The 22,941-nt window shown below is 39.9% G+C and overlaps 1 protein-coding gene across 9 annotated transcripts in view; it reads right to left on the reverse strand.

Annotated features, from left to right (window-relative positions):
* POLQ (DNA polymerase theta) overlaps window positions 1–22,941 on the reverse strand; it is a 60,456-nt gene that overhangs the window by 16,733 nt on the left and 20,782 nt on the right. For 7 of the 9 annotated variants that reach the window (XR_010356781.1, XM_064410290.1, XM_064410291.1 and 4 more), the window contains exons 10-24: window positions 22,370–22,512; window positions 20,919–21,123; window positions 20,238–20,380; window positions 17,697–17,890; window positions 17,260–17,384; window positions 15,495–15,738; window positions 11,634–14,692; window positions 10,547–10,690; window positions 9,743–9,939; window positions 8,069–8,309; window positions 6,817–7,010; window positions 4,978–5,115; window positions 3,480–3,654; window positions 2,900–3,029; window positions 345–463 (exon numbers count right to left, since the gene is read on the reverse strand). Coding sequence is in view for 8 of the 9 variants with exons in the window: in XM_064410290.1 (XP_064266360.1) it covers window positions 345–463; window positions 2,900–3,029; window positions 3,480–3,654; window positions 4,978–5,115; window positions 6,817–7,010; window positions 8,069–8,309; window positions 9,743–9,939; window positions 10,547–10,690; window positions 11,634–14,692; window positions 15,495–15,738; window positions 17,260–17,384; window positions 17,697–17,890; window positions 20,238–20,380; window positions 20,919–21,123; window positions 22,370–22,512 (5,451 nt within the window). In the remaining variant the exon portion in view is untranslated. The other 2 variants (XM_064410296.1, XM_064410297.1) reach the window with 2 other exon arrangements.

Consider the following 22,941-nt stretch of genomic DNA (forward strand, 5'->3'; position numbering starts at 1 on the left):
TCTAAGACAGAGCAGGCAATGTGAGAACTGACATTTGAATAGAAAGAACACTAGGTACAGTGCCATTTCTGTATTAAGAGCTGCCTTAGCTACCTCTTCAAAAAACAGGTATTTTTAAAGAGGAAATGAAATTGTGAACATGTTAACGGTATCATTGGAGTACGTTGCCCAACTGAAACTCTCTTACAGTTGTGTGAATAATTTTGAAGGCATGCTAACTACTGCACTAGTTTTCCAAGTAGGCTGCTCAGACACATATATACTGTTATCAATCCTTAAACCTTCATTATATCTTTTCTGCTAACCATATACTTAACAGTTCCGGAGCAGGAGCAGGGCATTACCTGGGAAAGGAACAAAAGCATGCCTCATGCTAACAGAAAATGGCATTCCTCTTTCTTCGGATCTGTTTGCAGCTTGAACCTTTAGTCCATTAGGCAAAATACTGGAACGCTTTCTGCATCTGTGGAGAAAAAAAATGACTGCCCTTCACCAACTTCTAAAATACTAAGAGATGCATAATCATTTTTACCACAACAGATCAGTGAAAACAAGTAAGACACTGGCCTCTGTTCCATTTTTCTGAACAATCCATACCCAAATTTGACCATGGAGGAACTGGACAGAGACCACATAAACATCTGAAAGGGATTTACTGATTCCAAAAAGATTTAGGGATAAATCTTCCTAGTACATTCAGGATTCAGTTTAGAAATTGGATCATTCTGCTCTAAAACAGGTAAGATGAATGGCCCCAGATCTGTGATGAGCTTATTCCAGAAAGACAGTAGAGTCACAGGAATCCTAAAAACTCAACACTTCACCTTGAGTGCCAAGTCCCTCAACATCATTCTCCTCTGCAGAATGCACACACCAGCCCAGAGGCAGAAAAATCCCCCCACCAAGATCACCCTCATTACTGCACACGCACACACATTCACAAGTAAGCATGTAAAAACAGAGCAGAAGTTGCAGAAAAGGTGCTCGTTACACACTGCACATTTCCTCCCTGAAGACTGAGAGGAAAAGTGCCCCAAAGCTGCTCAATTTTCTTTTCTGAGTGGCCAAAAGTTTACAGTGTCACCCATGTGCTCTGTGTCCTCTCAGGGCTGCTTAGGTCTCCTATCTCACCAAGTCATTTGTAGCTGCAGATGGAATTGTACCCATGAGCACATCCACTGAACAGTGCACAGCTCTGACACCATTCACATCACAGTCTCCAATCAGCACCATCTACCAGACAGTCCAATGGGCTCTTCACTGGAAGGCAAAAAGCCTTTTTAAGTCTTTGATGTCTGGATCAGGGATCTGAGCAAATTTTTTAGCAAAATGAAAAGGTATCTCTGAGATCAAGACTAGTTTCAGCAGAGCACAGAAAAAAAACATCATGCTCTCCCTTGTGCACTTCCTTTTCTTTTTAAGTATTGGCTTTTCAGGCATGGTAGGGATCAATGAGATGAATGCACAAAAATCACAGAAATAAATTTTCAAAAGAAATAAAGGTGAGGAACAATTGCATGTCTGGCTACTGCAGAAAATCACACTGTTCAGCATAGGTTCTCAATTTAGTTAAATGTGTAAGGGCTTTATACTATGACCTAATTTGGCTACACTCCTTTGGTCAGAAGCTTCTTACAACAGGAGGAAAGAGTAGCAATAGTAGTTAGTCAGATAATAGACAGTTTGGACCAAAGCCTGGAAGGCTGATCAGACTTGGCTGGATGGCAATTTCTTTTGTGCCAGTAGTCATTTCTGTGCCTTTAGGATTGCCCATCTTCCTAACACAGTGGCTGCTTAACTAAGGAATGTAGGAAAATGTAGGAAAAGTCAGCCTGAGAGACCTCTCAGAGTCTGGCAGGCACTCCAGCTCTTTGATGGGCTCTTTTTTACAGGGAAGACTCTCAAGAAACCAGCACACTCCCCAGGCATCCTGAAAAACTGCTGCAAGCCTGAGCACTGCCACAGCAATGACATTCCTGCCTCCATGGCTATGCCTGGTTTTCTGAGAGGGAGATGAACAAGATCCTTCTACTCCTGGGTTCTCTTCTCATTACTTTCCCAAGGCACAAGGGTGTTAAACACATGGTGGTAGGAGGCACCGGATAGAAGAATCAAAAACCTTCTCAAATTTCTCACATCTTGCTGTGGGGAAAAAAAGCTTAGACAAGTCACTCAGGTGACACAATTGGGACAAGAACCTGAACGGAAAGAGAAAATGAACAGGCAGAAAAGTACCACCAAGCAGGAAGCCTCAAAGCTCACAAGGTAGATGCTAAAAGATTGGTGTTTCACTAGACTTCCACACAACTGTTTAGGCATTGGCATGTAATGCTGTCAAAGTAGAATTGTAGAATCATAGAAAACAGGTTATGTGGTAAAGAGAAACCAAATTTAGAAATCTTCCTCTGCTACCTGGTAGTTACTGCAGGTCACTATCACAAATGAAATTATTAACAAAGAATGAAAAATGTGTTAACACCTGTTCCCTTCAAAAGGGAGCTGCACAGCATAAAACAAATGAATTTTCTTCTGCTTCTTCCACAATATTCTATCCTCTTTCAGAGTAGTCCTTAGCAAGTCAAACCAGATCCTAACTTCAGTTTGGTTATTTTCACACTCAGGCTTTCCATTCAACAGCTGGGAACACAACGCTAATCTCACTGAGGGGTTTCATAAAGAACGTCAAAAAGAAAGCAAATAGCTACATGAAACCACATGCTGTTAGTATTATTATGTCTTTCATGTATCACTGATTTTTAGGTATTTATTCCCCAGTAAGAGAAAAACTGAATAACAAGTCACACTGACATGACAGCAGCCACAGGTGAAGGCAGAAAAGAGAAATTTGACAACCCAACCACATTAAGATTAGACAGAAGCTTTGTCAAGATCCTCCTACCTGCCCCCCAATGCAGCACGAGAATTTCCATGGGCTTGGGAGGGGGGGCTTTCTTCAACCACAGTTGGCATTTCAATCTCAAAATCTCTTGGCACATTCTGGATATTTGGTTCTGTGAAGGTTACTCGACCTGAAAGGAAGATAGGGCAGAACTAAGGAAGGGTCCAAAAGGAGTCTCTCTAACTTAATACAGCTGCACACACTGCTTCTCCAAAATACTGTGGGCAGGAGAGTGAGAGGACACAAACACTGAAAAAAATTTAAAAAGGAAAAGTAATTTGTGTTTAATGGGCTTGTGATGGTTCCCTGTTTCGGTATCACTAATAATCTGTTCTAGAGTCAGAGCTCTACATGGTAATATGTGTAAGAAATGAATAATAATGCTCAGTGAACACAAAAGCTATTTTAACCATTTGTTTTCTTAAGGCAGATATATGTCAAATAGATGTACCAGTATCTTTGTTTGGTTGAAGCAGAGCACAGGCTTGATTTCCTATCTTTTCCTCTTAGAAAAGCTGCACACACATACAAAAAGACAAAAAGCCAGTAAGAACTGAGGTACTTGCACACATTTGTTCACCTGTAGCTGTGTGAGTCTGTGAAATTGGATATATCCTTTCCATTCCCAGTGCAGAATTCAATCGCTTCTCCCTCTGCAGTGGAAACACCACTTTAGTAATGGCATTGTTGATCCTCCTCCATTCCAATATCAGCCCTGGCAATGGGTGAAGTGTCTTTAATTTCTCCAAAACATCCTTGTGGGAAGAAAAGGGCACAACTAATCAACGGCCTTTAAAACTTTATTTATAAAGTTTTTGCTGTTCTGCAGGAAAAAGTGACTCCTTCACCCACAGTGAGCTTCCAGTGTCACTGCCTTAAAATTAAATCGATATCCTCTCCACTTATACCACCTACACCTGGGTAATCAAAGCACCACCTGACACAGCTGCAGTTTTATTACCCATGAGAAGACAATCACTTCTCTTTGGACTTCTGCACCTTTCCATCACTCTTAACCTTCACCAACCAATAAACCACCTGAAATGATGAAATAAAGCATCACTTGCCATAGGTCCCCTACGTTGTCTCCTCTTGTCCAGCGTTAATGCTTCTCCTCCATCCTCTTGCATATTTTTCTCCCTGCTCTCTCCTATCTGTACACTAGGAACACCAAGTGAAGCCCTTGACCATGCTCCTTGAAAGACAAAGCTGATCACTAGCAATCAAATCCTTTCAGCTGAATCAGAAATATGAAGGGACTAACAAGAATTTCTAAAGACAGTGGCATGCAAACATTTCTCAAAATAACTGGGTTTTTTTTTTGTGCACCGCAGGCAGCTGCAGCCTCATCCCTCCACATCACAAAAGGAGGAAATCCTCTCTTTGCTTCTTGCTCCCTGCTCTGCCACCACCACTGCACCCAATGTCTTCACTGCCACTTGAGTTCCAGAAATCAATACTTGTCTTCCGAGTACAGACTACACTGAACAAGGGGAAACTAAGAAAACAACACAGATTAATGAGTCCTGAAGACAGGAACATATATATCTGCTAATTTCACTTGTCTAGCAAGAGCACCCGTTAGCCTGCAGCAGTTGGTATTAATGCAGGTCCACAATATTTATCAACTGACAAGAATGTCAATAGCCTTCACATTATACAAGCCTCTGATATACTAAATTTGATAAGCCATCAGATTAGCCATTCTGAAGACAAATTCTCTGAAGCAAAAAATACAGATTTGATAGTAGCAGGAAGAGAAAATATTGTATTTAGTTGACATGGTATTTAAGTAACTCTCAAGCTGATGTGGAAAAATTCTTCTGCTATTGGCTTTACAAAATTATTGTGCTATTTTGGTCTTACACGTGATTTGGGAAATCAGATTCTGCCTGATTTACTCTTATTGAAGCCTGCTATTTACAGGCATGTCCTCACTGCACTCAAGATGTGGGAGAGTAGGAATCACTAATTCTGCTAACAGAGAAGGTAGAACCCAGTTTGAATTTCCAGTGGTAACTGGAGGAGCAAAAGGCAATTAAAATTTACTTTCAGATTAGAAACAGCTTATACTGTACCTTGGTTGTGCTGAACTGCTTGCTTAGCCTGACCCTGTTTCCTTTAGCAGTTGCTCTTCTGGTGTAACCGAGGGTTTTCTTGTTCCCTTGGACTTTCACATCTCCATTTTGTGGCAACTTCAGCTCCAGGAACAACACCTGAAAGAGGCCAGAATTTCACATCAGTTTCTGCATGCTGCTCCCAGGAGAAAACAAAAGCAATTGAGCACTTAAACAGCTTGTTCCAGCCAAAGGATAGTACAAATGCTTCAGGTAATTAAAAAGCTGATTAAAGATCCCAGCTATCAAAGTCATTCCTCCTCATTTTAATTAACTACGAAATGCAATTTAAAATCTCATTTTCTGAACACTCTAAGTTTAAGTTCAGAGGTATGTTTTTAGAAAAGGTAATTAACTCCATCCAATAAGTGAGGTTATTACTGACAGTCAGCTGTAATAAAATGTAATGTTCAGATGACTGAAAGTGGGAAGAACATTGGTGAAAAAAAAGAAGTATTAGCAGGGAGCAGGCTTCAGAACAGTATGAATGGCACAGAAAAGAGGTGGTGACAAATACCTTTTAGAGAACAGCTAGAATATTAGTTTTTCTAACAAATTGCCAAAAACCAGAAAATTAAGTATATGCTCATTTGGTGACAGACAGAATACAGTTCTTAATTTTTCACTTTATGTTTCTGTGCAGCATGATACCCTACTTAGCAGCTATTGTCTTTGATTTCACAGCTGGCAGAAGGGAACAGAAAGCTTTTCTCCTGCCCATCTATGGCACAGAAGTTTTACTGACACAAAACTAGAAGGGTAAAGTTTCATTAACTTACACAAGGTACTTTGCATGACTGGTAATAAATTTCCACATGAGGTACAAGCTTCAGAAAACAGCATTTCAGACAAAACTTTACTTCCCCTTTTCCATGAAGCAGAGTGAAACTGAAGTCGAGCATTATTTCAGGAGTTCTAACTTAGACTACTGTTACTGAGCAAGATTCTACGCTTACAAAGAAGGAATATTTCTGTGGAATTTATTTTACTGATAGCTGCTTGCAGATTTTGACTACTTTTCTATAAAGTACAGCCCCTCAGTGAGAAAATAGAATATGGGGGGAAAAAAAAAGAGAAGGGGGTGAAAACCATGCACAGCAATTTTAATCTATTTCAATCATTCCAGGTAACATGCATTAAAAAAAAAAAAGTTTAATTCTTCAGGAATGAAAGCTTTACTACTTTACACAGAAATCTGTTTCTTAGACTTTAAAAAATTTCAGTTCTTAAAAGCAGATAGCACTTGATTCAAAACTTTTAAAGCAGTTTTTCCTCCTTGTTCATGCCTGTACAGGGACAAGGGTAACAGTGCAACTTTTTCAGAACAACTCTTTTTAGACTCAAGACTACATTACAACAAATCACATCTCGTGTGCAGGACACTGGCATTACAAAAAAACTTCTTCAGTCCTCTACCACTCATCCAAAATACTCCAAAAGCCATTTAACTGGCAGATATCTCATGCACCATGAGAGGCCATGGTCCTATACAAACCACATGCTTATTTTCACTTGGTTTTCATTTCCAACATACGTATTTCCACTTCTACCTTCTTTATCTCTGCTAAAGTTGGCAGAAATCAGAATAATCAGTAACAAGCTGGAGAGACTCAGCCTCTTGCAGGCAGCAAGCTCATAAGGAGTGTAAGGATAAATGAACTCTCAGCAGAGCTGGGTTTGCATTTTGGATTTTTGTCACGCTGTCTTCCCACGAAGAAATTTTTTTCTTATTTTAGCCAAAGCCTCTTGATGATAACTTCTGGGGAAGTTCCCCCCCTCCCAACCCCAGCCCTCATGTACCTCTGCAATGTCATCAGGGCTGGTCAAGGAGAAGCTGTGCCCTGCCAGCTGATATGCCTTGGTCTCAATCTGGCTCAGTTTAGCCTGCATGACTTGTTTCTGGGTTTCGTAGGCTGTTGTGCTGAAACCAATGCCATTCAGCTCCAGCAGAGCCAAGCAATAATGGGTGGGCATCTCCACTTTAGAAAGTACATCTGTAGTAAGTACAAACCAAAGAAAATCTTTTATAAAACTGATCAACTGCAGATAAACAAATTCATTTTTAAAAAAATTTAAAAAGGAGAATCTTCAGTTTTGAAAATACTGAAATGTTCTGACACACTGAAATATTTTACTGTAGATTTCATTTAAATACTTTTATTTCTGGAATAAGAAGTATTTCATAGTAAGAAGTGTTCCAGAACATCCTATCACAGAGGTATTTAAGAGAGCAGCTTCTGTCAATTTTTTTTCTAAAAAATACATCTCTCCATATATCAACATTTTATAAACTGCAGACATGCTTAATGTAAGGCTTTCTAAATTGATACACATTAATTCCACCACCCACATCTTTTTAAAATATTCTAAGGTTCAACTGTAACAATCATAAATTATATGGTAAACTTGCAAGAAAATGTTTCAGTGGGATTGGACCACAATCCTCATCTCTGGATACAATTTAGGGGAAGCTATCATAATGACCACCAATCATATATTTCTGGGGGTTTTTGATGGTTTGTTTTAAAACAGCACAAGCACTCAGCAATTATTAGTGCAAACATACAAGATTATTCACTATGGAACCACAAGAGTTTCATGGACACAATGCATACTTGACAAATCATGCTATATGGGCAGGCCAAAGAGCAAGAAATCTCCTTCAGAAAACATCAGAGAGAAAACAAAAAAAATTTGAAAATGCTCATGAGAAATCATAGACAGACCCACAAGTCCCTCAGAATGGCCGGGGCACTCACCTGGGAGGTACAAATCTGCTTGATTTAGAGACTTAGAATAGACTCTGCCACAGCCTTAACCACTGGAACTGGTGGAGATTTGGGATATAAGAATTATATTTTAATTTCTCTTTCAGAATATATATGATTCCAAGGGAATTTCCCTCTTTTCTTTTAGCAAATTAACATTTTGACAGAATATATTTAGGTAAGAACTTCCAAACTGTCTCTCCTCCGCACGGATCATTCAGCCTGTGGCAGCACAGCTGTATTTACCCTCCATCTTTGCCTCCAGGTGGAGGATGTATCTTTACCTGTCAGATTTTCCTTCTCTAGCTCCTTGTGGAGTTGGTCCATGACATTGAAGACAAGCACAGACTCTATGGCTGCTCTGTACCGCCCAGACTGGTCTCTGCTGGCACTCAGCCCCAGGCTCTGCACCCCTTGGCCCGTGCCCACTCCTTCCAGGAGGGGCAGCTCACTGGGGAGAAAGTTGGTCACCATGCTGTGAAGGGTATGTTCCTTGGAGCCAGAATCCAGCAGCCAACATGCAACCTTAAAAATTGAGACCTCCATGAGACTTTTTTTTTACCATTGAGTCATAATAAAACGCAAATATTTAGTCAGGGGTTAATTCAAGGTTATAGCAGATATTATTTTTCTTCATCTGTCAGGTAAACTGCAATAATTTGTTAGATCATTTCAGTAAAATCCTTCAGGAGGGCCTAAGTCACTGAAGAACTTAATTCTTGAGTGAGAATGAAAAGCTATTTCTTTCAAAAGAAAAGCTATTTCTGTATTTTTGAAAACTTTATCCTCTGTCAAATAAACACATCTTGAAATGTCTTTTTACTTATTAAAACTTAAAGGGAATAAATATGAAAATCAGGATCTAAACATGTTTAATCTGAAAAATTACTTAGTAGAGATCAGAACTTGCTATTGATCTAGAATACTAGCCAAGCTGAGCTCTCCTATCTTTTGCAGAACAGGACAAATGCCAAGAATTCTGCATGGGATATTTTTTTCCTGGTAGAGCTTAAACCCCTGTCTTCAAAGGAAATTAATTTATATGTATATTTCAATTTCTTGTGTCAAAACAGGATGAAGCACAGATTTCTACATTGCCTCTGCCATGCAAGCAGAAGTAAAAACTCATATGTATATATGGGGTTGGGGAGGGTGTATTCATTGTATCACTCAAATGAACCAACGTGAGTATGACTATTACATGCCACAGTGAAGGGAAAGATGCTTTTACTGGTCTTCAATTTCATCCTAAAGTTATATCTTGGTAGGAAAAAATCTGTTTGTCCTTGTGTTGAACACCTTAGCTATTTTCCTCCAGAGCTGAGTACTGCAATGAAGCTGTTCAGCCCATATGCAAAGCAAGCTTTAAAAATCAACAGCATTCTCTGTGCACCCAGAGCTTTTTGAAACATGAGCAACAAGGTGCTTTTACCTCAAGCTAGAGTTTTATGTGAGTTACAACTGGTACCCAAACCTTTTGAAATTCCATGTAAACTTTGTTTTGTTTTGTTTTGAGAAAATGGGGGTAGCAAAGTGGTCTGCATGCATTGTGGGTAAATCTTTTGCTTATAGAGTCTTCTGGTCTCAGAAGGAATAAACTGACCAGAAGCACTTGTGACATTTCAGTCCTAGGCTTCTTACTGCAACAAAACAGAAGTCCTGTCCACTGGGACTGGGGAGAGATTTATCTTCATTTCTCCTGCCAAGTAAGGTATGAAATAATAATGTGCTAACCTCTGAAACTCTTTGTTTGTTTCTCTTGCAGGCACCATGAATAACCATAGTAAAGCAGATGTCCTCAAAATACTATTCTAGATTGCCCACTGAAAGAAAATTTCACTAAACTTTCTGACAGATTCATACCTAAATAACAGAAGTACCAGAAGATATTCCTGTCTTTCCACTCTCATGTTTAAACTAGCACTTTCACTTAAGAGAAATTTCTTAATCCTGCAAACCTTTGGGTCCTCAAAACTTCCTTCCAAAGAGATGCCACAAGCCATCAGCAGAGTTTTGTAGTGCTGGATGAAGTCATACATGATAAGTGAGCGCTTCTTCTTGGTTTTCTTCTGCAGGTACAGCTGCAGATGGTTCATTCTCTCTGTCACAGGTAGGCTTTGGTCCAAAGGTGGGGGTGCCAAACTCAGACTGATATCTAAGGCATGAAATACAAGCAAAAATCATCTTTTAACCCATTACATGGTAAAAACAGCAAGAGAAAAATCTTGAATGCAACCACTTAAAGCACAAAAGCTACAGTTGAACTATGAACAAACAATACATCTGTAGCACTATTACATGCTTTTATCAAACCAGACAAGGCTCCCAAAATTAATATGTGTGTCTGTATTAACAAACAAAGGACAGCCAGGAATCAAACCCTAGTCACAAGGTCACTTAGCACAGACTGGGCTATGTTCAGCATTTGAGTGCTAGATTTGTTCTGGAGAGAAAAAAATGGAAGAGATTGAAAAGGAAAAGCAAGTTAGATAAAGAGAACCTGGGAGTGAGCAAATGTTTTAGCCATGTGCATGCTCACAGTCCAGTGTCTGAGCCAATTACCTGCCCCTGTTACACAGTACTATAGATGTATCTACAGCAACCTGTCCAAATGTGTTAACACCCAAGATTGCTCAGTTACTCCACCACACAACTGCGCTGGGGTCGGGACAATCACAGCACTCCCAAGAACCTTATCTGCTGAAGGAACTTTCTTGAGATGCAGTGTCAAATAAGCCAGCAGAGCCTGTCTGCTCACTTACCAGTCTGGTCTTGGATCTGCTGCAAAGAGATATAGTAGGCATCTTTTCCACCCCAACACACTGCCAGTCCAACTACCAAGATGTCTTCGTATCCTTGGACAGGAAATCCTTCATCTTTAACTTGTGTCCGCTGAGGAGAACTCACTAAAGAAATAATTTGAAGTTACTATTATAAATGGCATCCATAAATACAGAAGATTTGGGATCCTGAAAATGCAAATATGTACAAAATTGAATATTATCAGGTCTTAGTAAAGCAAAGGAGCTGTGTGTTAGTAGAGGATGGAGAGCTGGTGTCAAGCATCTCCTTGATAGGTCTCTGGTGATAGTAATGAAGTGTTATCAGCCTGTTGGTATGTGAGAGCTTCTAAATATTCTTCTGTGACTGCCTCTGAACCAAACTTACATATTTTCAAATATTTTCAAAATGTAAACGTAGTTCAATATAAACACATGCAAAATTCAGATCAGCCTCTGGGTTGTTGCAATATTGCTTCCTTTTTTTTCCCCACAGAAGTATTCATACACTGCAGTTTGCTGCTGTTTTTTAAACATATTCTTCCTTTAAAATGACAAGATTAACCAGTTAGATTCTTTGCTGTCACATCACCATAACAACAACAGCAACATTTCTTAAGTATCAAAATAGATTTCTGACAGGCAAATGTGAAATGCTTTTTAGCATGGAAGTAAGGAATACACTTCCATCTCAACTCTTGAAGACATTGCTAGAGAAGGCCAGAATTTGGAAGGGATGCTTCATGGGTGGTTTAATCTGAACAGGAGGAAACAGAGGGTGACAGAACACTGAAGCAGATTGCCCAGAGAGGTTGTGGAATCTCCTTCCCTAGAGATATTCAAAAGCTGCCTGCACATGATCCTGTGCACCCTGCTCTACGTGAACCAGCTTTAGCAGGGGAGTTGGACTGGATAATCTCCAGAGGACCCTCCAACCTCAAACACTCCATGATTCTCTTATATCAGTGTTTTTCCTCCATTTTCGATATCCTTGCCTTCGCTAGGCCTGATTTAAGCTGAAGATACTGCTGGCTGTTCACAAAATAATGCACTGGAACAGGAAACTGACCTTTTTTGAATTTGCCACCAATCGTTGATTTGGGAGACAAAAGGCACTTTGTTCTTTCACATGCCACTGAGATGGAGAATCTGCTTTTCTCTTTCCATTCTGCAATAAAAGTCTGGAAAAGTGTTTTGTCGCTTGCTACATCAATAATAGTGAAACTTTCAGCACTTAAGGGAACAAATGGAAAAACATCCTGAGATAGCTGCAGTGAAAAGCCTTGGTCTACAGTGGAATCATCTTTTATCTCTTCTGTCTCAGCTGGGTCTAGATACTCAAGATTGCCCTGGAATGTTTTTACCTGCTGCTCTGCGTTGCCCTCACTATTCCACTGCAGCTGAATCATCTGCCCTTCTTTTTTGCAGGTGACTTGTCCCTTTCTTGCAGATGGGAGAGAAACAGAACATTTTGGAAAAAGCTCTTTGGGAGGTGTTGGAGGAATAAACCCATTATTACTATCTGGTGCAGGACAGGATGTTCTGTTGCTTCCCTCGAGATGAAGCGTTATGCCATGTGTCTTCTGAAGATCCAAGTTTTCCTTTTCTTTTTCTTTAACCTTGAAAGAGCTTTTTAAATCCTGGCAAGTGGGCAAAGGCTTTTGCTCACAACAGTCAGATTCAAAAACTGGATCTGGCTCTTGACTAACAATAGGAGCAACTAACTCTCCTTTCAAACTGGAGCTTGCTGAAGCTGTTTCAATGCCTGAGAGGCTAGGCCATTTGTCCAACACATCCTGCAATCCTGGGCTTAGTTCAAATGAGCATTCCGTCCACACCACTGGATGGGGGTTCTTTTCAAAAGCTTGGTGGCTTCTCTGGAGCTTTTCACCTTGATCTGCTACTAAGTCCTTTGGTCTGGGGTCACTGCTACAAATGACTGAGTTTCTTAATCCTGACTGACCTTGAAATGTAGAAGGAATGTCTTTCAGAAAAGATGGGGAGTTTCCATGGTCTAAAACTTCTGCTATTACATCTGAGGATGCTAAAGACACATTGTTACACTGTGCAGGATCCTCATGTTCTTTCTGATTGTCACCGACATCAAATTTATTCTCAACAGGCCTTGGATTCTGCAAAACACCATCTGGAGGAAGCAAAGCCACAGGGTCCTTTCCATCAGCTTCCATGATGTGAACAGCTGAAAGGTCACTGACATTACTGAAGCTATCATCAAACAGCAAGCTATCGCTCATATTTAGGCTTGTTTCAGGGACAGGCTGGCATTCTACTTGTACAATGTGTTCCCTAGCAAAGTGGGAGGTTGCTTTATTCAAGTCTTTAGACACACTCTCCCCTTTCACTGAATTTTGGGTCTGGTAATCTTGTAGAAAACTGTGTAGCTGTGAGTCAGTCATTGAGAAATCACTTTCTTTAAGGCAAGGTGCAGGTTCTATTTTCTTCACTACAGGCTGCAAATTAAGGCCTCCAGACTCCAAAACTTTATTACTACAGTGCTGAGTTGTGTTTTTCATAATGTCATTTGTTGTGATACGACTTGGGAAGCTCACTTTCCTAACTGTTGCAGCCAGCCTTTTATCAGTATCATTCTCAGTCCAAAAACTGCTTTCTTTTTCTGGTATTCCCTGCTGTGGTATTGCTGCCAGCTCTGAACCTTGTATCCCCTGCTGTCCTGTGATTCCAGCTGCTCCCTCCTGTTTTATTATCATCTCAGTTTGAGTATCCAACTGGATGCTGTCTTCAAAGTCTCTAGAGTCAGAAAACAGATGAGAGGCTGGATCATTCTGAACACCATCAGCATGGCAAACACCTCTGGATTTTACTAAAAACTCTTTCAGAAAATCTTTAGGATGACTGTTGCCATTGCCATTCTGCATTGTTCCAGCTTGCAACGATATTCCATTGGGCTTTTCACTCCCATTTTTGCCAGCATTTTGAATCTGAATACTGCAGGTTTTCTCTTCACCAGGACACGAATGCTTATCAATCCCTGCCTCAGCAGAGCTTGCATCTGTTTGAGTTTTATTCCTTTTATTCTGCTTAACATCAGTTTTGTCAGTTCTCAGTGCCCTAGCACTGTCAGGTATTCCTCGACTTCCTACAATACTGTGTGTCTCCACACTGGTGTGTGGAGTACCCTTCAGCATAACAGGTGCCTGAAAACCTGCCCTCCCCTTAGGCATACCTTCATTAGTGCTGGTAGGCTCTGTAAATAATCCTTCCATTTTGTCTTTCTTCCCAATGTTAACACCCCCCATCTGTACAGAACTTGAGACTTTATTAGTTACAGGATCTGTTTCTAAAAATTCCTTATTATTTTGATTTGAAACAGAATTATCTGTAGAGATGGTGGTGCAAGAAACAGGCAGCTTTTGTCTATCTATACTAAGCTTATTTGAATCCTCAAGAAGTGACCCCTGCAGTTTTGAAGCAGTATTTTTGTTCCTAGTCTGATTTAAATGTGTATCTGTGCTTTTAATCAATCTAGAGGCTGAAGACTCTCTTCTCAATGTTGGTATTTTAACTTGTTCAGTAAGGTGCTCTTGGACTGCTGTTCTGGAATTCATCTTGGTTTTGACCAGAGAAATATCTTCTGTGTTTTCATTTCCTCTGCACACATTTGGCCGTTTTCTAGCACTGGACACAAAATCATCCTTGCCTTCCTCTGCTCGAGCCTGTTTCCTGCCCAGGACTTCATCAAATACAGAGCTTTCTGTGCTACTGCTCAGTCGCCTTTTACATCCCTTTTTAATATTTGATAAGTTTCCAATCTGAGAACCAAGGCCATTACAGTGTTGAACTCTGCACCCTTTTTTGTTATACACCCTTGAAGACTCAGCAGACTCCTCTCCATCTGATCTGTGCTGTCTGTCTTCCAGTTCTGACTCACTGCTGATCACAGAGGAGGTATCAGTCTCAAGAAAAGACTCTGGGTTCCACTGCAGCCCCAGCAGTGCTAAATCCTGCTGCAGAAGTCTCCTGGCTTCCTCCACAATGACAGAGGCTGCTTCTCTTTCAGTGAAGCCCTTCATTCCAGCCATCCAGATGCTGCGCACAGCCCGACGCTCCTCTGCTGACTCTTCATCCTCATCCACAGCCCTACGAACACTGTGGGGAGGGTAACAGACACACCTAAACACCCATGCAGAAAATAACAAACAACACACAGAGCTGGCACTATTCTCTTCTGCTCCCATGTCAACTGTCTTCACAGCTTCCTTTACAAAAGCACTCTACCTAAAATATAATACACTTGATACGAAATAACTTAATTGGAAATAACTATTTCTAAATATGAATAGATGTTAAAAAAGGTTTTACTGGCCGCATACCCCAAAAGCATTTCCAGATTTCTGTGTTCAAATGTACCCCAGACAAGTCCCAGTTCCCTGCTAGAGCAAGATGCAGGTCTCAATGAATCATCCTCCATGCACTGTTTTCCAAATTAAGCAAACTTCAAGAGCATGAACCAGACAAGTATTATGGCACAGTCCAACAGGTACTTGATCAAGGAAACTTGTTACTGTACTAACATAAATCACAAGAGAATCCCAAAAGATAATCAGTAATAAATCAAGTACGTTGAACGTATGGTGAAGCTGCCTTTTAGAGGCAGCAAGAACTCCCCAGAAAGCACTGACAATTTACCCAGGACTAAACAGTGCATTGAAAAGAGGAATGAGAAGAAAATTCAGGTGTCAAAAATTCATTCTGTAAATACAAGGTGCTTCCATTAATTTCAGAATAATCATAGAATGACTGTGATCAGTTGTTATCAAGTCATTATCATGTCTAACTAATATGTGACACAAAATTCCAAAGGGTTGCCACATTTCACTGCAGGTTTCATCCTGTAACCCTTCACCTTACAAACTCCCTCACTTGACTTCTGGACTTACTGATCTCTCACCTTTTAAATGGTACTGAGTTCTTCAGAGCAGCTGCCACATCCTCAGGCCTGGCCTTAGCGAGATCAGCCACGGTGACAAAGCCAGCGCTGTAAAGTGTCCTGGCACGCTGGGCATTCAGCAGAGACACTCGCACCAGGTCACAGAGCTCCCTCTGCACCCCAAAAGTCAGGCGGCTCTGGAACTGAGACAGCAACAACTCCATGTTGTGCCAGCCCAGTCGATTACAGAAAACTGTTATCATTCCTGGAACATGAAAGTTACATTAATGTCTGAACTCCAGCTCCAGTTCTACTAAGCTGGATTCATTCCCCACCCCCCAATCTGAATCAGCACTCACTTCATATTTCTCACTTTCCCAATGTTTACAGAAACTAACTCATGTTTATCACAACTATGAGTAGGAGCTTGTCTTGCAGAACTCAATCTGCAATTAACTAGTTAATCAGTGAGGCAGAAATTCTGAATGACACTTTTTTTTAAGATGCTAATATTGAAAGTTTGAAGCACATGCATATCGTGAAACAGGAGTCCTAGGAAAGAATCATACTGAAAAAAAAAAAGGCAAAGGAAAAAGTAGTGATGAGAGTCATTAAGGGAAGCCACAGATCTTTGAGGAACCCAGGGCTGATATCAATAAAAGTAGACCTTGGCCTGCAGGATTTTAGTTACTGAGAGCATCATAGGAGGAAGCAAATCCTATGATGCAGGTTACAGCTGCAGTCCCCAGTGCATGGGAAAGGGAAAAGAGCACAGAAAAGACAGTTTCTCATTCACAGACTACATCTACAGACAATGAAAACCACTGAAAGACATGGCATCCCTCACTAATTTTACAGTGATTATAGAAAACAACTTTTATCATATACCTTAACTTTACGTCAATTTACTTCCCAGATTACTCCTGTGAAAACTATTAACACTAGAAATACAGAATTATGAAACTGCTACAAAGTTATTTATACTAAAAAGTTTTTTTTTAAAAAAAGTTATTTATACTACCAGAATTAAATTAAACTACTCTGCATCAGTTGGCGTGACCTTTTCATTTTGGGGCTTTGACTCATGCTGCAGCCCACACAGAGGGTTTCGCAAGTCGAGCTAAAACTGTCTCAAAAACTGAAAACCCACTTATGGAGTAATGAAGGATTTAGGCAACAGAAAAAAAATATCTCGGTCACTGGTGGGCTGTTACTTCTACTCCCACACAGCCTTCTTGGGGAAGTTAAAGGTAGCAGCTGTCTGACCTCCTGTGATCTGCTGATCTGTGATCTCTCCTGTGATCTCCTGTCTTCTGATGACCCAGAAGCCACTCACTCTGTTTTGAAAACTGTAACCTTACACCTTCTGACCAATTAATTTTGCATTCAGAGGAAAGCCATGTCCCATCTTTGGGGCTCCAAACTTTACTCAATGCTGAAAGGTATTCTTTCCTCATAGAGCAAAGCTTTAGAAGGGACTTGCACTAATTTCCATACTTAGTATTGAACAAGCTACATTCCTGCACAGCACACAGCTGATTTCTACAAACCTCAGCATGCTGCACACTGCCTGATTCCCCTCAGCTGGCCCCTTCCCACTGTACACTTTGTGGTTCCACAGCAGGGGCAACCACAGGTTAAGCTACAAATCCATAAGTGGTTTCACAAGGCTGTTTGTTGTTAATACCACACTGAGGCTATTTTAGCCCCAAATCTGGAAGGACAAAAGAAAATAAACAAACAGACTAGCCTAAGACTCCTGGGGTATTTTGCTCAGACAACTTGCCTGCATAAGTGGCAGCAGATTGCTGCAAGGATTGAAGCTGACCACGACTACAGCCATATTTCTTGGTCATATCTTGTAAAGGAACCTCGCTGATTAAATCCAGAAGGGCAAGGCTGGTGAAAAACCTGTTGAAGTACGTAAAGAAACAAAATTGTCATCCGGGGCACATTACATGCCAAAATGTGCTCTGATACATAGGACAGAACAGTACTACACTATAGCACACAAAAGAAATAGAGAGGATGGCTTCCAAAAACATCAGCACAAACATCTTGTGCTACCAGTGTTCTTGGACCAGAGCAGACCAGGTCCAGGTTCTCTGACCTATCAGCTCACTCAGAAAAAGAGCCAGTTCCTGGAAACAGACACAGAGCCTGTGCATTACAAATGTTATAGCCTCTGATCTCTGCACTTTCACACCCACATTCTGTGGCTACCTTTTGTGGATGGCCATTTGTCTGTGCTGTTTCTCTGTTTTAGCTGTGATTTTGCCCTTTACAGAGCGAGCTAGAAAGCCTTCTTCAATCCCCACCAGCTCAGCCACACGTTTCATTGAGGCAGGCAGCTTCTCCCATAAGCAGAAAAACTGGTACCAGTCAATGGTGGTCCACTCCTCATATACCGGGGTGATCTAAAGAAAATAACACAATGCAAAAAACTGTTTCAGAGAAATAAACAGAACTAAACAGAGTTTTGGGCAAACAAAACTACAACCTAGAGAATGTGGTTAGAGCATCCCACGCACGATGTAAAGGCATTGAGTCACAGGCGTGTACCATGAAGAAAGTAAAAGCTCTTCTAATCCAGTTTCTTTAGTACTTGTACTGATGAGATCTGACTCATATGGGTACTTCAATGATTAAACCATTTGGAATCTTTGTCAGATTATTTTTTAAATCCAAGCTACTAAACTATTTTTAAGCTGTATCTTCAATGTCCTTTAAGAAAACAAAATTTTATTCTTTGATTAACATAATTTACAGACATCTATCAACTTTTTAAAACCACAAGTAACCACATTAACCACTGCCACAGCATCTGATAAAGCAGGAAGGACACAGATTTGCCAGAACTAGCTGAAGCTTTCACTTACCTGGAGTGCAAAACAATCTCAACTTTTATTAACGCTAACAAAAAGACCTCCAGAGCTTTTTTATGTTTTTTAGACATAAAACCAATTCTGTTAATGTTGAGTCAGCACAGAGTTAGTTTCTCTATGAGGAGACAAAATGTCTTCATATCTTTATCAATATAAAGCAAGATTCATTATTTTGAAAGAACTAAGAGTTGCTTGGCACAAATGTTAAATGGCACAGAATACTAGCTGTCTATGTTGTTGTAAATCATCCATGCTTCTTCATCTGCTGTGAAGAACAAAAGTTATTAAGATGGGGGTTTATCTTTTGTAATTTGGATTTTTTTATTTAAAGAAAACTATCTTCCTAGTCTAGCAAATTCTTATTTGTTTTAATCAACTTCCCTAAAATACAAGGGCTTAGAATTCAGCCTCATATTTGTACAAGTAAAAGATGCAAGCTTAAAAGTATTAAAAAGTATTTTAGCAGATAAACTCCCTGTAGCTCATAAGGAACACATGAAGAACAATACTAAAAAAAAAACAAAAAAAGCAACAAAATGAAATAAACCTTTGGCCTTGAAAATGAACAGACTTGCAAGACAGTGTTTTAGAGTAGCTTAACAGAAGAGAATCTCAAGAACATTTTGTTCAACAGTGTATGATTTAAAATAACCTTAGACAAGCTGCTGCAATTAAGAAGTACAGCATAAAAAACATTGTGCCATCACTGCCTCTACCCCAGAACAGGAAAAAATTTCACCCTTTTTTTTCTGTTTTGGACATGCAAAGAGGGAAAAAATTCACTGGTGCATAACACAAAGGAGCTCATTTTACTTGGCAGAAATAGAACAAAATATAATGTGGTCCTCTAAAACAGAGATATGAGTATGTATGGGACAGCAGTAGATCCAAGAAAATTCTATCTGTGTTAGCCCATAACTGGGTTATTGAATTCACCAAGCAGAGACAGGTACCCTCAGACTCTTGCCTGTCCCTGTCTCCCAGCTCAACAAGCTTTGTAATTGCAAGCATATTCCTCTTGAAGTGAACTTTCCTTTCAGAAAAGACTCCCAAATTCTGCCTTTGATTTATCATCCTGTTAAAGAGAATATACCTTACTCTTAAAGAAGACTAAAGCTGACTGACAGATGTCACCTGATGATTGCATGTTGGGCCTCTGGCAGCCATGAATCCCAAGTTGTGCAGTGCAACTCCATCTGGTTTCCTCAATAATCTTCACAAGTTCATGGCTTCCTCTCCCAGGGTCTTAAATAGCAGTGCTTAGCTGTTCAAGTGTATGTGCTCATAAATCTTGACACATTCTGGGACACTTTTCCCTTATAAGATTTATCACACTCCTTCCTTTAGCCCTGGCAGCATCACCAGGCAAGTAAATTAAATCAGGGATTAATTTCACTGTAACTGAATCAAAGAAAGGCCCACCCATAGAAAGAAAGTGGTGTGGCTCTCTGAAGCTTTCTGGAGGCAAAATAGATATTAGAAGCCCAACATTTTTCTGTGCCTCCAAAAGTAATATGAAATTAAGCCTGCTGATCCCAAACACACATATAAAAATGAATTTGTTTCATCAATTTCAAGTGCCTCAGAAAATCTACCATTATTTTATGCTCAAAACTTATTAAGTTCTGAAATCTTAGTAAGTCAAGAGTGACAACAATGGGGTTAAATGGCACACAGCACCTGTCTACACAATAGACACTATGGTAACACACTCATTCTGAAGAACTTTCAATTCAGAAACTTATCTTCATGAAGGATAAGCTAAGCAAAGCACAGAAAAACCCAAGCCTATGTTCTTGGAGCTGTCAAGAACTTTGCATTGTGCTGTCTCCCCTTAGTTTTGGTAGTAGAAAATACAAGACACAGAATAGGAACCTACCAAATAGACAATATGCAGATCATTCTCCAGAACAAAGCTTTTCATAGCTCGCTGCAGGTCAGCAAAGATTTCCATGGCTTCAGTTGGTGAAAGAGAAGAGGAAAGAGTAGCTGAGCCAAGATGTGTTGGGTGATAAACCTTTTCTGGAAAAAAAAAAAGTTACATAGAGAAACATTTAAGTTCAAGTTTATAATAATTTCCAGATTGTGTTGCATTTGAGAGATTTCTAACTTTTTACAGTGGCCTTTTCAATAAGAAATAGTTTATGTCTCCATTCTGAAGACAGAAAAACGGAAACAATAACAGGTTTAGCCTTGCCTATGTCTAAACTAGCCTTTTTCTCTTTAGAAAGACAAAAATCACAGTCTGCAGTTAATATGCACCAATCCTGTGGTTAAAGTTTGCTTTCTTTAAAGATATTTTGGGAATTTTAGACTAGGATGCATCAGTCTTAGAGGTGATGTGCAAGTGATGTGATGTGCCTTCCAAGAACATGTGCATGCAAAATATGTTAAAACAGGCATGAAGATACTTTCCAGAAAGCTAGAATATTCTTGATACACATTTCTTTAAAATAAAATAAAAATGTAGAGAATTAATTTACTTACTATTAATTTACATTGAACATCTACTCAGTTAGCAAATCAAAACTGCAATCACTGGGAGGAACACCAATTTTACCTTTCACATCATTGCCAGAGTCCACAACCTGAATGAATTCATTTTCCAGCAGCCATGCCACACAAGCCTCAATAGGTCCAGCCTGTGCTTTGTCTTGCTCTTTCCCATTTTCCCACTTGCTTTCTTTCAAGCTGGATGCAAGCAGAGTGCAAGAGGCATAGGTCTGCACATCCTCTGGAGTGTTGGCTACTCCCCCCACTATGATCTGTTGAAGAAAAATACCTGTTCATATTGCCAGAGATGCAGCAGGACAGAACATCAGATCAGAGAATCAAAGAGAGTGATCCATCATCTCAGTTTTAAAGAACCATTTTCCCAGAGAGGGGAATATGAGACAAAGCAACAGATAACTTTTAAAGACTTTCTTGGCAAGAAGTCAGTCATCTTGGGCAGAAGTAAGAGGACTAAGCTATGGAAAATAATGATTTACAAAATCTTATTTTGAAAGTGAACATACACATAGCAGCAATCTAGATTTGAGACTAGCCTCAGGCATTTTGCTTAGCCAACACTGTGAAATATTAAAGTATGTTAGAATACAAACTACAATTTTATGAATACAAAAAGCAAACCATGAAAGTGGAGTTCTTGCAAGGCTATTCAGCATACTGAAGGTTTCTCTTAATATGTATGAATGCTATACTCCTCCACTGTTTTCCTGATTAAGAGTGATTTTGTTCACCTTGAATTTTAGTTTTGCCTTAAAGGAACCTCCTTCTTTTGTATAGCTCTTATGCAGAAAAATACATTTAGAAATTCCAATGCTAAAATTCAAAATCTATGGAAGTACAACCAAGTTCTAAGCATCACAAAAGTTTTCAAAAGACAGTAGAAGTATAGCAAACAAATTATATTTAAAGACTCTTGTATCTAATCCAAGTTCAAGCTCAAAAGCAGCTTTGGAAAAGGACATAATCTCACCTAGGTGAAATTAAATCCTTTGGGTCCTTTTTACTCCTATAGGAACCCTACAGAGGAGGGAGCAAATTGGGTACCACCCCTGTTTGCTCACCCAAAATGTATTCACAAAATTTCAATCGTTCCTGCCCAGAAGAGGTAGGTAAGTTGAGGGGGTAAATAAGAGACCCTACAAGGTTCCAGAAATGTCATTATGGCCCAGTTCAGCCTACAAAGCCTCTAGGATCAGTAATTTACAAACATCCTCCAGGTTACACCTAAAGTTTAAGAATGACACTTAGCTCTGCCTGCTGCTTGAGTACATCTAAATACAATAGCAAAGCTTCTTTGAGTGTGCTCACATCCCAATCTGCAGCAAGCAGAGAAACATCCTAGAGAAAATGCTGAATACTGAAGCAAGCTGGCAGAGCCAAATAAATTACTGGCTTGACAAAGCAGGAAACACATGAAAAAGAAGTGCACAGAAAACATTTGGTGGTGTCACAGAAGAAACCATCCTACAAGCACAATTCTAATCCCTGAGTGTCCCATACCTCAAGTATTGCTCTTTTCATGCTAGAAGCAACACCTTCCCCTTCTCTTCTAAGCAAACAGCTGCTAACAGGCTTGAGAGATCCCTGAAGTAGAGCAGCACCTTTTGATCTCTCTGAGGGCTTGCAGACTAAAATGCTCTCACCTATTGGTGAAGAAAAACAAAACAAATACAAAACAAATTACTTTAGTGCTGCATATGAGCACTATAACAGCTGCACACAGCTCACCAAGGACATATTATTGGAATGGAAAACTGTAAGTATTTTCAAAAAAGCTGAGTAACAAAAGAAGAGAAAAAAATGTGCAACCTTAAACAGTGCATATGAATTGCTATGTAAGAACTGCACAGGTGCATAGTACATCAGAACTAAGGCAAAGCCAGCTTCAAAGTCACATTAGGCTAGTCTAGGTCTTGCCAAGTCACCTAAGGAGATTCCACAGCCTCTCTGTTCATCTGCTTTGCTGCCGAACCACTCTTGCTTCTTGTTCTGGAGTTGACTGGAACTATAATATACAGTGGCATCACTTTGACTTTTTCATTACATTAATAAACTGAAAAAAATTTTCAAAA

Source organism: Passer domesticus, chromosome 2, assembly GCF_036417665.1.
Source record: "Passer domesticus isolate bPasDom1 chromosome 2, bPasDom1.hap1, whole genome shotgun sequence".
NCBI classification, from domain to species: Eukaryota; Metazoa; Chordata; class Aves; order Passeriformes; family Passeridae; genus Passer; species Passer domesticus.